The 18,586-nt window shown below is 46.0% G+C and overlaps 1 protein-coding gene and 1 long non-coding RNA gene across 28 annotated transcripts in view; one reads left to right on the forward strand and one right to left on the reverse strand.

Annotated features, from left to right (window-relative positions):
- Clasp1 (cytoplasmic linker associated protein 1) overlaps positions 1–18,586 on the reverse strand; it is a 215,163-nt gene that overhangs the window by 105,718 nt on the left and 90,859 nt on the right. For all 27 annotated transcript variants that reach the window (XM_013346681.2, XM_013346680.2, XM_026779748.1 and 24 more), the window contains exon 8: positions 11,611–11,678. In XM_013346681.2, coding sequence (XP_013202135.1) covers positions 11,611–11,678 — 68 coding nt within the window. The remainder of the gene's footprint in view (positions 1–11,610; positions 11,679–18,586) is intronic.
- Positions 13,764–14,296, forward strand: LOC101993025. Its single transcript, XR_258278.1, has 2 exons — positions 13,764–13,967; positions 14,060–14,296. It is a non-coding gene; the product is annotated as an uncharacterized LOC101993025 (long non-coding RNA).

Genomic DNA, 18,586 nt, shown 5'->3' on the forward strand with positions numbered 1-18,586 from the left:
AGGACCTAGGACTTACCACAGGGCAGGGAACCCTGACTGCTCTTTGGACTGGAGAGGGAGGGGGAGAGGACTGGGGGGAGGGGAAGAAGGGTGAGAGGAGGGGGAGGGAAATGGGAGGCTGAGAGGAGGTGGAAACTTGTTTTTTTTTTCCTTTTCTCAATAAAAAAAAAACATTTAGTTAATTGGTATGTGTCTGTGTATGCGTGTGTGCATGAGTATGTGCACATGCACACACACATATGGACAGAGGCCTGTTAGGGACAAAAAATGTTCCTCACACCTGCACAAGGACACAGAAAAGGAGTGCAAACCTTTTCACGCCAATCTTGCACTCCCTAGATATGAACTTTCAGCTACTTTTAAGCCCCTCCCAGGGAAACATGACCATTATATAGGCTTACAATCACCCATAGTTCAAAATGCACACAGGGAAGAACAAGAAGACTTAGCCAAAGCTGTAAGAGGAAAAAAAAAAAAAAAGACTCCACTCTCTTTTTTAGGTGTGTGTGTGTGTGTGTGTGTGTGTGTGTGTGTACACGCACACATGTGTGGGCAAGCACATGCCACAGAACCTGTGTGGAGTTCAAAGAGCAACTTCATTGAGTAGGTTTATGTTAGGTCCATGGGTGGAATAAGTAGCCAGACTTGTGCAGCAAAGCCTTCCCTCACTGAATTGTCTTTTCTATCTTGAATTTTGTGCTGTGAGATATAGCCCAGGGCAGCCTTGAACTCAGCATGCAGTCAAGAAAGCTGGGACAGGAGGTGCATCTACATACCCTGTAAAGATGTAAGTTACTGCTTAAGAATCTAGATGTTTCTCTAATAAACTGCTCTGTGTGAGGGTGTAAGAGTTTGGGTTTGTTTTATTTACCCACCAATTAATGAGTCTGTGTCTTCACAACAATGTTCATTCAAATCTGAGTAATTCCAAGTCTAAGCATTTGAAACGTTGTGCATTCAAGTGATGATTCTTGGTGGTCAGAAAGACATGTACTCACTGCAAGAGTCCCGACTCCTCAGCATCAGCTTGGAGTACTCCAGCAGCTGGATGGATTCACGCTGCTCCAATTATTTCCATAATTACAGAGCAAACAGTAACAGACCAAGAATAACTTGCTTCGCACTGCATAAAATTGGCTTTCTAAAATTCTTTTGATTGCATCCAGGTACCAGAGCAAGCCAAACTGGGTTTCTTGTTGTCTTTTGTTTAAAGAATTGTCCAGAGATCCTGATGCATGGCGCAAGCATTGGCCACACAGGCTAAAACCAGGAAGTGAGCAAAGGGAAGTTTAAGGGGGGGGGGGGTTCAAGTAGTGGGAGACTGAGAGCATATGTATGGGTGTGTGTGTGAGTGCCCTACACCCAGTAAAGGAGATTCTGTAAGAGCTTTGTGAATTACAGTTAACAGTTTACCGAAATAGCTTACAGGATCATTTGTGTATTACCTGGCCTAAATAAACCAAGTGACGGTCCACAGTCCACACCTCCACCATCCTGGCCAGACACCAGCACACTCATCACTGCATGCGGCATTCGGCTTTCCACAGTATCCCACAGCTTCTAAGCCAATTCTCATTCTCCCAATAATAATCTCATTGTCCAACTATGACAGAGGACAGTGTGTAAGAAAGTTCACAGCCATCTATAAAGCACCCCAGCTTCCCTCTAAAGCCAGAGGCAATGCATGGCTGTAATTCTAGTACCGCTGGGGTTACACAGTACTAGGCTAATAAACTGGATTCAAACAAAACCAAATTTCCTTCTATCCCTCCTACAAAAGTCCGCTTTGTTTCATGCAGAAAGCACACCTCAGACCCTCTGTCCAGAACCTTCTGTTCCACTGTCAAAGGCTAACGTTCTAGCTGGGCAGAGAACCTAGCAAGACTGGAATAGAGTCTCTCTTATCAGCTCCACGTTAATGAACAAAGCAAAAGAACAGTCAGGGTAGCTTAGGCAAGGAATGGGAGACAGTGTTACCGATGTGGAAAGCTACTTTCTTCCTTTGTATGCTCGTTTAAACTCCATGAGGATCTGTTACATTTTCAGGCATTTTGGTAGGTCCTGGATATATGTGTGAGCAAATCATACTAACTGCACAAACGGAGCTTCCAGAACAAAGTACTGTGCTGTTTGCTACGTGCATGCTAGCTAAGTGCTCTACTATCAAAGCTGTATTCCAGATCCTTCTCACACCCTCTACCTGACAAAATTGCCACATTTCAAACATAGGAATCTACCCTGAAGACCTTATCTTCAAATAATCACATCTCCAAAACTGGACCTCCAAACAACAAAGTTTTGTGGTGGCTTGAATGAGAATGGCCCCTGTAGGCTCAAGCATTTGAATACTCGCTCCCTAGTTGGAAGAACTGTTTGAGAAGGATTAAAAAGTGTAGCACAGGCTTTGAGGTTCTCAAAAGACACATGCAATTCTCAGGGCAAGTAAGTGATCACAAGAGAGATTGTGATCTCTTTCCCTCTCCTTTTTTTTCTCTCTCTCTCTTTCCTCTCTCTCTCCCCTAGTGGTTGTAGATCAATCAAGATGTGAGCTCTCAGCTATTCCTTTTATCTACCACCATGGACTCTGACCCTCTGAAACCAGAAGATAAGTTAAATGCTTTCTTTTGTAAACTGCCTTGATCAAAGTGTTTTTATCATAAAAATAGAAAAGCAACCAAACTAAGTTTCCACCCTCTGTCACTCCATAGACCTTCAGGCTGCGGTAGCTGCTGGTGAACAGGCTCTAGGATACAAACTCTGGTCCTCACGCGTGTGCGGCAAGCACCTGACCCACTGAACGGTTTCTGCAACCTGACAGTGCATCTCTAAAGGAGCATGGGACCTACAGTTTAATAATTCATGGAAAGGGAGAGAATGTACATAACATCACAAGACAAAAGCAGAGTTCTATATGGATGATGAAAAACTCTGAGTGTAAAATGAAGTTTTAAACAATAAAAACATCAACACCTAAGACAGTCTGTAAGATGCCATATTAACAAGAACCACTCAGTGCATATTCTTTCGCTGATTAAATATTCATCCTCTTTTATACCACAGTACTTATTTTACCTTTGACCTTGACCTGAAGGAGTACTGTACCAGGCACTATCAGAGCCCATCAGACAGTACAAAGCCATCAGATGGACAGTCTTCGGGAATGCCACTCTAATTATCAGTGTGGCCATACTGACCTAATCTTCATGACAGCCCCTAGGCAGGCACAAGGACAAGAGAGCTGGAAAGCTCAGAGCCAAATTTGGAAACGGCTTCCTAACAAAATGGTACTTAGCAGTGAGTACACTAGGAGCTACTTCCTCTTTGTGCAAATAAACCTTCAGATTCCCCATCTGGGCTTCAATAACCTCAGTCCTCAGGTACCCTTAGGAGTAGCAAAGAACCGCACTTCTCCATAAAAAGAGAAAGGGAAATAAAATGGCAATTCAGATAAAGAACAACGGTCTAATAAATATCTCAGTCTTCCACAGCAGCCCCATCTCTACTCCAAAATACAGACTAGCTGAATCAGACAAATTCCACGGTGGGATCCCAAAGCCATCAGCAGCCACAATCAACCCAACCTCCCGGCTCCTGACTCACTTGGCCCCACTTACCCAAGCCAAAACATGGCTCTTAGCTCTTCAGATTCCTTCCCTCTCTCCCCACAACCTGATTTACCCACCCAAATACTCACTGGCAGCAGGCAAAGCTACTTAGAATTCTCTCACTACCTTCCAATCTCCAGTTCAACCAAGGCCCCATAGATCAGGCCTTTCTTGTCTTACGTGGGCATCTTAGGAGTTCCTTTCACTGAAAATAACCCTGCCGGCTTCCATGACTCTAGTTTTAGCCTTACAAAGTAAATGGCAATGTGTGTTTCAAATAAAGAAAACATTTAAAAAAAATATAAGCATACCATCCAAAACCACAGTCTCGGTGGCTTTGGTGTCCATACCATAGTAATGGGTTCAATAAAGGGGTCATACCATAGTAATGGGTTCAATAAAGGGGTCAGCCTCTGTGCATGGTACACAGAGCCCTGCCCTCATCCCCACGTGCTCCCTTCAACAACAGAAGCTGCCACTAAAACCAAATTCATGAGTCCATATTACAGTTTCCTTTGCCAGAATCCTGCACCACGCCAAACCTCCTCAGTACCGCACCTGCGGGGCACCCCTCAAAGATAGGGTGCAATGCCTTGAACTTGCTATCCTCCTGCCTCAGGTACTAATATTTCAAGCAGGGGATACCACAGCTGACTCCAATGCCTGTCTTAATGTCTCTTTCCGTGCATCTGTTATTTTGAATTTTTCTCTACAGCGGTTATTAACATGGCAGTTTCAGAACCACCGAAGTTAAGGTAACTCCAGCTTCAGTAACAGCAGTAAAGGCGGCGGCAGGAGGGCATGCAGACAGCAGGGTAACTGATCCGAGACAGCAGAGCGTACCATTCTCCTGTGTCCTGAAACTAACCCAATTACTGGACACCTGAAACCTCAGGCCTACTCTGCAGGGTACCTCATGAGGATAATAAAACAGAAACAATAAACAACAGAGTTTGGGGGTGTGCTCTGAGAACGGCAAACACTGAATGCGCATGTAGCGGGCCTGTACCGACTGTCAGCCTCCGTTTATGAGCCATAGACTGAGAGAGACTCAGATAGAGTGGTCCGAGGTCCCTGTTTCCTACCACACAGGCAGCTTACGCTGCATCCCAACAGCTGCAGGTGACCTGGAAGGAGCTCCAAAGCAGATGTGTGGTCTTCATGTTCCTCCCAGGCCTTCAACACAGACCTCTGACTTCCAAGTCATTTTGTCCTGATGTTTAGAAAATAGCCCTCAAATACAACAACCCAAGTCATGCTATTATCACTTACATGTTTTCAAGGTCTCAAATGAAAGACTCTTTGGAACATTAATTATTCAATGTTCCCACCCAGGTATTCATTTCCTAAATGGTCAGTAACCCCGACAACAGGCAATTATGAGAGAAGAAAAAAAATACCATCTCCACACACAGCAAATTACCAACATGAAAATAGAAGCAGAGATATGACATCTTCCAATAGGACTATTTTCACCCAAAATATAACTTCTGTTCAGTTTCAGCTAAACCAGGCTTAGTTTAAGGAGATCTCAGGCCAAGATGGCTCATCCTGCCAAGCCTGACGGGAGGAGCCAAGCCCAGGACCCACGTAATAAAAGAGCACAACTCCAGCAAGTCATCTCCTGATCTCCACATGCACACCCAGGCACATACAAATAAACAAATACAAAAAGCAATCGAGATAGAGACACATGCCCTTTGGGATTCCTACAATGCTAGCATGGGGCCAAAGCCCAGGAGAGGCACCTACTTCCTCGCAGTGGAAGAGAATGAACAGAGTTACTGTGAACAGTTGCTCTAAGGCGCATCTGCTCCAGCTAAGGTCCGGACTGTGCCAGAGACAAGACACTATGTCTACCAGGAGCACTACCCTAGGAAGGACGGTCAACAGGTTGCTCCTAGACCACCCGCCGCACAGTCTGGCTTTCTGCGGGAGCTTTCCCAGTTCCCTCAACACTGCCTGAACCCGGCAAATCCTCCACGGAATTTGGATGGGCAATAGGAGTGTGTGAGCAATGTGTGCTGAGTGGTCCCCTCTCCAACTTCTGTCACTACAGAATCTCCCCTTTGAAGGGGGAAACACCTCAACTGGAAGGCAGGAACAGCACCTGCCTTGTTTTACTTCTAGCTGCAACTGGAGAAACTCAGACACTCCCAGCCAGTAGACTTTTTCTGAAGACAGTTTAGGCACATTAACGAATGCTTTGAGAAGGTAAAAACAGATTTATCCCCATAACCAACATTCCAAGAACATAAAAGAGCAGAGAAAAACTAAGCGTGCACCAGAGAGCCGCTGGGGACACCTGGCCAACCTTTGTTTCTGTGTCCTTGTAGTCTTTAAAGGTCATCACCTTTACTACTGTGACAATCTGCAGGCTTTGTCATCTCCCCCACCTAGCTGCACCCGCAGCAACAAGTTCTTCACTTTCTAGCCATGGGTATAAGTTAACAAGGAGATTATAAAATGCCCTGCATCTTTTCTTGGCTTCCCAATCCATCAGCAGTAATTACACTTTGCAGTATACATCGAGTGCCTACCTCTCCCAGTGGTCATGTTGTGGGTGGTCTGGTACCAGGCAGAATTGCCCTGAGTCGCAGGGCTAGGCATCCACAGAAGCTCCTCCCACACTTTCTTCAGGAAAGCCAGTGCTGTGACAACTGCCACCTCACTTCAAAATAAAAGCCTAGATTCTCCCCCTGTGTTTTTTCACAACAGTAGGGGAGGGGACTGTCTCTGTCTTGACTCAAGAGAATAAGAGTCTTCTTTGCAGCTTGTTTGAACTCGCTACTCCCTCCCTTAATAAACAGCCTTTCCCCATCTACTATACACCTTAAAAGCAGAAGCAATTTCAGTCCTACATGGAGACGGGGACACTGACATACGCAGCCCCGCAACTCACTCTGCTGAAGCTGCTCAGGCATCTCTTCAGGGCTTTTTGAGTGGGCTTCTCCTCAGCACAGTTCAACACACTTGCCAGTCGGCTAGCACATTACTCGCACGTGTGAGTGTGGAAACACTTTCCTGCGACTCTGACCTCTCCAAACCTGCGAGGTGCACAGTCTAAGAAACGGCAGGGCAGAATGGGACCATTATCCAGCTGAGCCACCCGGGCAGCGCCACTGCCACTGGAGCCGAGCTGACAGGAGGGCTGGCTGCCTAATCAAGGCCCGCCTTTAAATGGAGCCTTGTCCTCGCCACACCTGGCAACACCCTTGCCTAAGGAGCTCAGCAGTGTCTGTTTTCAGGCTCACGAGAGAGTTCTCACCTCCAACAAAGCTGAATTAGGTAACATTCTGCAAGTTACTTTCAACTGTAAAAAATGTAAGGAAGGCAGCAGAACGATACCCTAGGTGCGTTGTGTGTGAAACAAGTAAGTTATGTGTAGCTTTACCTCCAAATACTTTGTCCTTTCCTTTAGCTACAGATTATGGCATTTCCAGGCATTTAATCAACACGACACTTTCCAGATGCCCTCATCCACGTGTTAGCATTTCTTAGGAAACAACACCACCTGAATTTTCTAACCAAATGGCCTCATGTCAATCAAATGTAATTGGCGACTGTTAAGAGCTGTAGATAAAGGACACTGCTTAGTCCATAATTAACGCTCCTTCACACGGAGTCAAATCTCCTATAACCATAGCACATCTGCTTGATTAAAAAGAAAAGCTTACACAGAAAATAATTTGCTTTTTGAAAACCATAGAAGTGAAAACTGTAATTTGTTCTTCAAGGGGTTTGCTAATTATATGGAGATGGAGAAAAGAAAAAGAAGCATCTATACAACAACATATTTTTAATGCCCATATTTTTTTGCCAGACAAAACTGAAAGCCCTTGGGTAGCCTAGCAACAAGGAGGAATCCTATACAGATGAAGCATTCTACTTCAGACAGCAAGTCTATTTTACATTGTTCCTTGGCTATTTCTCTACTGCTAACTTCAGTCACAATCATGTCACACTCACAGAGAATGAAGCCCACTGGCTCAAAAGGGTACAATTTTAAGCACATCAAGAAACAATCTAAGATGAGCATTCTCTCTTCCTTAGAGGTATTGCCCTTAACATTAGTAGGTTTGGTAAAAGTAAGTATTAATGAAAAAGAGACATTAAAGTAGGAGGGGGCTAGACAGGAAAAAGAAAGGTCCAGCAGAAAGAAGGGTAAAAAAGGTCAATGGGGCGAATAAGACCACAATGGACCATCTACACGCATAAAATTGTCTAAAAGTTACATAATTAATGCTTTTAAAAGAAAAGTTTGTCCAAGTGAGTGCTAATTTAGAGCTTCATTTTCTGACTGAAATAGCACCGCTGTTCACATGTAACAAAAGGAAAAGAAATAGATGAATCACTTCACCAAATTTTAAATTTTTAGAGACCAAGACATAAGAAAGAAGGGACACCCACAGAATGGAGGGGAATAGCTGCAAATTATTTATGAGCTACGACTCTTATGATCCAGAAGTATAGAAAAAATTCACAAAGCTCAATCATGAAGACATACAGAGCTTAAAAATGACCAAGGGGTGAGTGAGGTGGCTCGGCAGGTGGAGCTCGACCCTGGGCTCCAGTGAGAGGAGAGCACTGGCTCCAGGACAGTACCGACCTCCAGCCGAGTACCTGGTGTGTGCCATTCAGTGTGGCAGGTGCTCGGAGAGAAAGGTGCAGCACATGCCCCATGATCCCAGCGCCAGTTCTGACTGCCACGTTACCACGGCCAGAGAGCTGACTCTCCCACACAGACACACTGTAAGGTGACTGACAGGGGTCACCTTACATCAGTAGAGATCACACAGGGTAAAGTGCCGGCCACACCACAGGATTCCAGCACGGTGACTCACTTGTTCAAGATAAGGAAAACACTGGCTGTGCCATGGCTGGAATGGCAGCTGGCAGCAGACCCCGGGTAGAGGGCAGCCACGAGGCAGCTGATTAGAAAGAGACAGCTCCTGTGAGATTCCTGTGGGCGCTGCGGCGAAGAATTGCTAGCTACACCCTGAAGGCTGATAGGCCACCACTGGGCGATTGCAGTTAGCACAGATAAAGAACAAGGTCCTCAGGTGACAGGCACTTCAGCACTTCCGTGTCTGTCTACTGTTCTATCACATGATTTCAATTCTTCAGGAACAGGAGCTGGAGAAGCAACAGATGAAATCCCAAATTCTGGATTCTTGCAGAAGCCGAGAATGACATTTACTTTGCTGCTTTAGCAGAGAAAGACTAAACATTATCACTGGTGTATGGAATCCATGACACCACCTACAACACTACAGAGGGCCTGGACTGGAAAGGGAGCCTCTCCTGCTCCTCCTAGCACTGAACAGGCTAGAGCTCCATATAAACAAGAGCAGTGCTTTTGGGGGGGAAATTTAACGCACATTCCAATAACTTGAAAACTTTTTTTAAAAAAATCACACATGTGAATTTACTTTCTAGTGGTATCCTTTTTATGTTGGAAGGAAGGGAGGGAGGGAGGGAGGGAGGGAGGGAGGGAGGGAGGAAGGAAGGAAGGAAGGAGGAAGGAAGAAAGGAAGGAGAGAGAAGAGAGAGAGAGAAGAGATGGGGGATCATTGTGGGCTGCACCAGCTCCATCTGGGCACCGTGCTAAGGGTTCTACACATTATCTCACTATTCTGCAAATCTTCACAGGGTGCTTCACTTTGTAAATAAGCAAACAGTTTCAAGAGTTTACTTGCTTGCCCAGGCTTCAAAGCTAAAGAGTGGGCGAGAGGACACACAGAAAGGGTATTTACACATCTCAGCTACCTGCTGGACGTCCCTCAACACTGGCTGCACTTCCTACTGGGGACATGGGCACTCGTGTTCCAGTCACACTCACAGGAGAGCACTTGCCAAGTCCTCACACTGACTACCGGACGGTAAGTTTTCACATCAGGAACAGAAATGGCACCGATTACTGGAGAGACTCTTAGAGTCAGCTGAGGTAGTCGGGCCACGGTAAAAGGACAGTGCACGCCTTTAACCCAGCACTGGGAAGCAGAGGTAAGGGGAATTCCTGTGAGCTCAAGCCTGTCCAGTAGAGTTCCAGGACGGTGCTACACAGCAGTAGTCCGTCTCACAGAAACAAACCACAAACCAGAATCTAGCACGATAGATGGTACCTATTGGGTAAACTCTGAAATGGCTGTGCTGGGCAAGAAGGGCAACAGAAAGCCTGACAGTGCATGATTCCATTTGTACAGAACAGCCGCGACGGCGAAACCACAGAGACAGACGGAGTGAAAGCTTCACTGGCTGTTAGGGTCTCCGCACTCTAGTAGGGATGATGGAACACACAAGCAAGGCAGATGATAGTCCGTTAGCAGTTAGGAGCCATGTGTTCTTTCCTGCTTGAAGTTTATTCTCTGAGTCAGCAAAGGGTTCGGGAGCCAGGCTTCTCTTTCTCCCAAGAGTACCTGCAAATGTCTTGAAAGTAAGTTTATTATTCCTTTCCACATTGCTATTTACACTGGTCAGCTTTCCCAAGAGAGGGAAAAGAAAATTACTGTACGAATGAAAGCCATCCAGGAATGAACTGCCAGCAGAGTAGTGTGTGTGTGTGAGTGTGAGTGAGTGTGTGTGAGTGTGTGAGAGTGTGTGTGAGTGTGTGTGAGTGTGTGAGAGTGTGTCCGTCCGTCCTAGTTGGTTCTGTGGAGAAAGAAAGCTGACGAGTGTATCAACCAGAGTGGGGCAGAGGCCTCAGAAAGTCCCAGACCACAGTGCTCCAGGGGGCCTCTGCTGTAAGATCAGGATGGGTGAAGGGGAACTGTACATCCCGTTGTTAAATTGTCCTGTGCTATTTGAGTTTACTGAGAAGCTGTCTCTGCAAGTAAGGCTGGCACCCCAACTTCAGGCCCAAGAATGTTTATGCCAACTGTCTTCCAAGACCCCCTTTCTAGGGCTCGGCTGGCTCCACTGGCACTGTGACAGGGCAGGAAGGGAATGAAATAGCCCAAAAGTAAAACACTGCACCCCTGAAAACAGAAGGTAAGCTGTTTGCACCAGAGGGTACTGCTTATCCCATGATATAGAGCGCCTGCAGCAGAAGGAAGTTCAGCCATGAGAAGCTCAGCCACGGACAGCAGTTCTATTGGAAAGTCCGGCTGACTGCCTCCATCTCCCTAGTCAGGTTCTACGAACACTGTGAGCACCCAATTTGATGATGCCAGCTCTATCTGTTGCTATTTGTCTGTTACTTGGAAATCTCACCCAAGAGGACCTCTCTCTGCCTGTGATTCTCTCTTCAGGTGGCTGTCACAAAGGGGCCTCCTTACCAAGCTTTCTTTAGCTGGATCTTCTCAGGACCTGCTTTAGGATGTTTAACTATTTATTCTTTCCTTGGCTGCTGTACCTTTAAGAAGAACATTTAGAACAGACAATAGAGCTCCTATTGTAGATCATCTCCATACCATACACATCAGAAGAAGAGGCCATAGTGATAGCGGGGACCCGTATTTCAGGAAGTGGAAGCCGTAAGCACAGAAATGCTCAGAATGTTCTAATCTAGCGGTGGCCAGCATGGCAGGAGCAGAGAGAACTTTCAAAAAGAAAGAATGACGTCAGAATAGGGGTCTAGGCCACATTACCAGGCCTGGGGACCACAAAACTGCAGTCTGGTTATGAGTAAGAATGGGTGTTCAATAACACCTTATTTTCATTCTAACAGAAATCAGTCTGGATGCTAAATGAACACAGACGACAGACATGGGGGAGAAGAGGGAACAAACGCCCTGATGCGCTCAGGACAGCCCAGGCAAAGCATCACCAGGTCTGCTCCAGCAAGTCAGTGGAATGAGGAGGAGAACGGACCATCTAATGGAGTCAATGGGGGTCTGAAACAGAGCCAGCGGTAAGCCCACTGGCCTGACAAAGTAGATGGAGGAAACCTAACTTTTAAGACCTGTAAAACCATATTGAAACATCTAGTATTCGTTCAGAAACAGCAAAAGTATTATCGCCAAGCAACTGAAGATGCAGAAATGGAGACTGGTTCCCCACTCACCATTTGCAGACTGTATCATAGTTCCAGACTTTTGGACTTCATCAAATTTTGTAAAAATGACATTCAACCTGTTTGAAAACAAAAAATATATATATGGAATATCAATCATCACCATTTATGATTAACAAACACTATTAAGTTGACTGCTCCGACACCTTAGTTTCATTTCTGCTGCTGTGATCAAATACCCTAAGAAAAGCAAGCGAGGAGAGAAAGGGTGGATTTCAGCCCACAACTCCAGGTTACAGTCCATCCCTCTGGAGAAGTCAACCTGAAGCGGTTGTCACCCACAGTCAAGAGGAGAATGAACTCACACATGTTTCCAGTCAGCTCACACTCATATGGACCCTACACAAGGGAGCTGGGCTGCCACAATGGCAGGTTTCTCACTTACTAACATAGTGAAGACAAGCCTACATGGCATGTATAGGCCACGCCAATGCAGATGGGTTCTCCTTGAGATGCTCAGGTGATCCTGAGTTGTATCAAGTTGACAATTAAAACAAACCATCAGTCCCCACAACCAAAATAATCAATTATTAAAAAAAAAACAGTCAGTAAGAATAATAGCTCCCTCAGTAACAGATAATATCCAGCAAAAATTCAACACCTAGAACGGCTCCATCACTGGTTTAAGGCTCAGTCTAAAAGATCGCACCTGGGACTCTATGGGTAACAGAGCTTGCTGCACAAGCATGAGAACCTGAGTTCAAATCCCCAGGACCAATGTTAAAAACTGATTGCAACCATGCACACACCTGTAACCACAACACTGCGAGGGGTGAGAAACAGGAGGATCACTGGGTCTCACGGCCACCAGCCTAGCTCGGATTCAGTGAGAAAGCCTATCTCAAAGGGAATAAGGTGAGTGACAGTGGCAGAGCAGGACACCCGATGTGCTACACACACACACACACACACACACACACACACACACACAGGAAAACGTTTTTTAGTTTGTTTTAAAAGTTCATATTTCTCCTCCTTCTTTTGAAGCAGACTTCCAGTCACTTTGGATAAAGTCTTTCACACTACAGGCTTTCTCCGACTTGTACTTGATTCCGAATGTTATAAATAACTCCTAAAAACAAATGTGACTGAACCCGCTTCAGCCTAAGAGATCTACATGGCACTTCTAATAACAGAGCATCCCACCTTGGCATTTAAATGTAAGCAAAACTGCTGGTGCGTCAAAACCCTCTACCCTAGCTGGCACCAAAACCATGAGAAAAGATCAGCGATGTGGCATCACCTCTAAGCAAAGCGCAGAGGCTTCCCCAGCAAAAGCGCTCGCTCACTCTCGGCTGTGAGACAAACACTGAAGCTTCAAAGCAGCGCACTCTGTATTCACACAGCCGCCACCCACTTCTGGGACAGGCTAGTCACAGTGCTCTCCTACCCTCCCACCCTTCCTTTGCGAGCAGCCATTTCACACGAACGTCTTTTCTTAACCAGAATGCAAACTCCTTGGAGGCTAAGATGGAAACCATGTTCTCTTGGTGACAAGGTATCATGGTATCACAGAGGCAGGCCCTTATCTGCAGCACTGAATGTGTCTCATCTTCTGGACTTAGTTCATTCACTTACTCAGTCACGCAACAGGCGCTCGCAGGCCCATCCCATGCCTCGCTCGGGGCTGACTGGACAATGAACGGAAAGGCTGTTTCCCTCTAACGCTTAAAGCCGAAGCAACAGGCAAGCCAAGAACACCACTGGCAAATGAAGGGGAGAACCTGCCTTTTACAGTGCTCACCCCTCCCATCGCACGTGGAAGATCGATAATCTTTTCAAGGCTCCCAGGGCCAGATACAGCTTCAGAATCTTTTCTGAATTTACTCCCAACCACCACTAACCACAAATCAAAGTGGAGATGGAAATGAAAGCCCAATTGCCAACTCGGGGTCAGACATGAGTAACACTGTAACTCACATTCAAATCCAGTGGCTACCAAAAATCTGGAAAGATGGCTTAATGTCAGTTCGCAAGATGTTTCCATCACCTTCCCTTTTAAAGCAACAAAGATCTTGAGTGGATGGACAAGCCCATAAATAGGCTCACTGCGCAGGTTGCCAGGGTGTGCCCTGACTTGGGTACCACTTTATTGTGTCACAACCACACCCTCTGCCATGACAGGAACATGCCAGCAGGTTTACAAGTTAGGGCAGACGTATCCCTTTCATCTGGTTGTCTCTGAAGTTTCTGAAGGAGAGTGAGTATTACGTTCCTGGGACAGTCCCAGTTACCAATGGCACTTGTGAAAACAGTACTTTAAGATCTCTCCAAGGGGTGAGGTCTACACACTGTGGTGGCCTTAACAACCATGTAGGACAACATCCACAGAAACACCACCATTCCTGGTACCTGTCTTCACTTGGAATGCTCCCGGGCAGGATGCCCTCCCCATCACTGTCACATTCCGAGTTAACTAACTCCCTCCCTCTTTGCTCAGCAGTGCCTCATCATGGCTCCTATGGTTACACCTTAGAGACCTGCAACCTGGCTGTGGGCAGCTGACACCAACAGAGCCCACCTCGGGCATGAAGTACTGACTACATCCGTGAGCTTCAAACACAGCAACTGAAGAAGCCTCTGGTGGAAAACATCAACGGGCACAAATACAGACAGGAGAGTTCCAGGTTTATCCTAGCCCCACTTCTGTTGTGGAGATAAAACACCCTGACGAGAAGCAGCTCAGGAGAGAAAGACTTTATTCTAGCTCACAGCTCCAGGTACCGCTCATTACATCAGGGACTTGAGGGCATCAGGGTCTCAGTCCCATCCAGTCAAGGCCAGAGAGAAGCGATGACTGTGTGCTCGCTTGTGCTCAGCTGGATTGCTCCACGCTTACACAGCTCAGGAGCCCCAGGCATAAGGAATAGCGACACCCAGGGTGGGGTGGGTTGTCCCACAAAAAGTAAACTTATAAAAAAAAATATCTCACAGGCCAAGCCAATGCAGACACCTGTCCCCAGATGATTCCAGGCCGGGTCAAGTTGACAAGTCACACTGACCTCACCTTGGAAGCTATCAAATGGTTTTACTTTTCTGATCTTTAGATTTCAATTTAACATCTTGTGGTTTGTGGTATGCCTTGGTGGTAAAGTACAGATTACCATACCTGTAGCCTTGATTAAACTACCCTCAAGAAAGGAGAAAATAATTTCTTTACTAGTTTGACAAATCACCACTATCATTTTGCCCTAGTTTTACTGAATTTAAATGTTTACATTAAATTTAACCCAGTTTATTGTACTATAAGATTTATGTTTAAATCTTGGCTAGACATTTTTAATAATGTAAAATATAAATTTTAAGTCATTTCCAAGAAACAAACCCTGAGAATCTCAATCAACAAACTTCATCCAAACACCAAAAGCTTTTCTTGCTCAGCTTAAGTCTTCCATCCTGAACAAGGGTACCAAAGTTTCTAATTGGGGCCGGTGAGATGCTCAGGCAGTAACAGAGATTGCTAGCAAGTCTGACAACCTGAGTTTGATCGCCAGTAAGGTGAAGAAGAGAACCTACTCCCGCAGTCTGTCCTCTGCACACCCCATGCATATATGTGTGCACATCTTCCACATTATCTACCAGCCTATCTCTGCCATTCCTCACCTTCCACAGTATCTACCTGCCTATCTCTGCCATTCCTCACCTTCCACAGTATCTACCAGCCTATCTCTGCCATTCCTCACCTTCCACAGTATCTACCAGCCTATCTCTGCCATTCCTCACCTTCCACAGTATCTACCAGCCTATCTCTGCCATTCCTCACCTTCTCTCATACACACAAGTAAATAAGTGTGTGTGTGTGAGTGTGTGTGAGTGTGTGTGTGTGTGTGTGTGTGTGTGTGTGTGTGTGTGTGTGTGTAAAAGAAGCATGTATTCAAAACCTCAACCTCAGTCAGGCAGACGCAGGCCTTTAATCCCAGCACTACAGAAGCATAGGCCAGCCTAGTCTACATGATGAGTTCCAGGCCAGTCAGAACAGCACAAACAAACACATAAAGATAGAAAACCCCAAACCTGAAGGATGGAATGTAAAAGTTGTGCCAGGACTGAGGCGATGACTCCGTAGTTACAGGGGTTACCCCTGAACATGAGGCCCAGAGTTGGGGTCCCCAGTACACGCTGTGCAGGTGAGATGGCTCTTCTGTAACCCCAGTCTCAGAGAGCAGAGACGGGATCCCTACAGCAAGCTCTGAGTGTGAGAGACCTTAACTCAATAAATAAGGCGGGAAAGTAGCAGACGATGGCTCCAGACAACCTTGGGCCTCCACATGGATGCTGGCTGGTTTTATACCAACCAGACACAAGTTACAGTCATCTGAAAGGAGGGAACCTCAACTGAGAAACTAGCTCCATAAGATCCAGCTGATGGGGGAGGGGGAGGGCCCGGCCCACGGTTGGCAGTGCCATCCCTGGGCTGATGGTCAAAGGTTCTGTATGAAAGCAGGCTGAGCAAGCCATGAAGAGCAATCTAGTAAACAGCCCTCCTCGGTGGCCTTGCATCAGCTCCTGCCTCCAGATTCTTTCCCTGCTTGAGTTCTTGTCCTGACTCCCTTCGGTGATGAACAGTGATGAGAAAGTATAAGCCAAATAAGCCCTTTCCTCCCTCAAGGTATTTTGGTTATGGTGTTTCATCAAGCAATAGCAAAAGTAACTAAGACAACATGTATACATACACACATGTGCCCACACACATGTGAACCCATACACGAGCAAAAAAAATGTACACTTACACGCATATGAACCCATACATACACACTCACAGTGTAAGTCATCAGCCACAGCCTTAGCTTGATTTCCCATAACCCACATAAAGTAGAAGGACATCTTCTAGGATTGCCCTCTGGCCTGTACATGTGTGCCATGGCATACACCTACCACCATACATACAAAATAAATGTGATTGAAAAATTAAAGCGCTTTCATTCCCATCTGATTAGTTCACATACACCCCAGGGTTCTGGAGTAGGCTCCACCCACCTGTTTACAGCAGGCCTGTATTAAGGCAAATGACTCCTATACTCTATTTCAGTACACCATGCCACATCCCTAGTACCCAGGACTTCAGAAACTCTTCCATGAAACAGCAGAGAAAATGAAGAGGTCAAGTCCGAAGAAATGAGTCTTGGCTCTGATTCATTACTGTGTGATCTCTCAACAGTCAGTTTGAGAATCTGGACCCCTGCAGTTTCTTGGGACATAGGGATAGGCTTAGGGAGTTGTGCCCACTAGGATCATCAAAATAATGGAAAATCAGTTGTTACAGTGTATTTTCTAATTCTATCTCTAATGAGCCATTTCCAGCTCGTTTCTTGGCCTGTAAGGTGCTGTTTCTCCTGCATCAGTTCATACCCTGAGGACACTGCTGAGCAGAACACGCTCCTTTTGAGGGTGTAGTCCCAGGTGTTTAGAGGTGGGCACGCATTAGACAGCTTCATTCACTAAACCAAACCACAAAACGACGAGTGCCGAGTGCCTCAATACCAGCACCTCTGAAAGGTGTAGTGTTTTAGTAAGAACTGCACCTATAGACTCATATTTGAATACTTGCTCCTCAGTTGATAGAAGTGTTTGGAAAGGATTAGAGCAGTGGTTCTCAACCTCAACCTTCCTAATGCTACAACCCTTTAATGCAGTTCCTCCTGTTGTGGTGACCCCCAACCATACCATTATTTTCATTGCTACTTCATAATTGTAATTTTGCTGCTGCTATGAATGTAATGTAAATATCTAAGTCCTCTGATGGTCTTAGAAGACCCCTGTGAAAGGGTCATTTGTCGCCCCCCTCAAAGTGGTTGCAACAAACAGGTTGAGAAACACTGTATTAGAAGGTGTGGCCTTGGAGGAGGAGTGTCAGTGGGATGGACTTGAGATTTCAAAAGCCCATGCCGTTCCCAGTCAGCTCTGCCAATGTGGGCTCTCAGCTGCTGCTCCGCTCCATGCTTTCCTGCCTGCTGCCATGCTGCCCAGCTATGATGGCCATCAAAGTAACCCTCTGGACCCACACGCCCTAATTAAATGCTTTCTTCTGTAAGTTGCTTTGCTCATTGTGGTGGTCCAAAAGAAAATGGCACCCATAGGCTTATAGGAAGTGGCACAACTAGGAGGTGTGGCCTTGTAGGAATAGGTGCAGCCTTGTTAGAAAAAGTGTGTCACTGGGGGTAGGTTGCTCAAGCTGGACCCAGTGTCTCTCTCTCTTCCTTCTACCTGCTGATCCAGATGGAGAACTCTCAGCTCCTTCTCCAGCACCATGCCTGCCTGTGTGCCACCATGCTTCCTGCCACGATGATAACGGAGTAAACCTCTGAACTGTAAGCCAGCCCCAACTGAATGTTTTCCTTTATAAGAGACAAGAGCTGGCATGGTCATGGTGTCTCTTCACAGCAGCAGAGACCCTAACTAAGGCCCTCATGGTGTTTTGTCACAGCAATTGAAAATTAACTAAGACAGAAGTTGGTCCAGGGAGTGGGCAAATACTGTGACAGGCCTGACCATGCTGGGTTTGTTAGTGGGTTGTTTTTTTTTTGGGGGGGGGGATGTAGAAGACTGTGGGACTTTGGACTAGGAAAGTGGTTGAATGCTGTTAGCAGAGCTTAGTGGCTCATTCTAGTAAGAGCTTGGAAGACAGTAATGCCGAGAGCAATGTGGACTAGGGAAGCCTGGCTCAAGGTATTTCATGTAATAGCGTTAACTAGACACAACTCTTCTGATATACAAAGAATGTGCTTTTTCCCCCATCCTAAAAATAAGCCAGAGGCTTAAATGAAGAGTTTTGGAGTAATTTGTTAGCAGAGGAAATTTCGATCCAGCCTAATGTTGACTCTTTCATGTGGTTATCAGTGATCACTCTTACCTAGTGTTGATTCTGTCGTGTGGTTGTGGTTATCAGTGATCACTCTTACCTAGTGTTGACTGTGTCATGTGGTTATCAGTGATCACTCTTACCTAGTGTTGATTCTGTCGTGTGGTT

The sequence above is a fragment of the Microtus ochrogaster genome, chromosome 6 (assembly GCF_000317375.1).
Source record: "Microtus ochrogaster isolate Prairie Vole_2 chromosome 6, MicOch1.0, whole genome shotgun sequence".
NCBI classification, from domain to species: Eukaryota; Metazoa; Chordata; class Mammalia; order Rodentia; family Cricetidae; genus Microtus; species Microtus ochrogaster.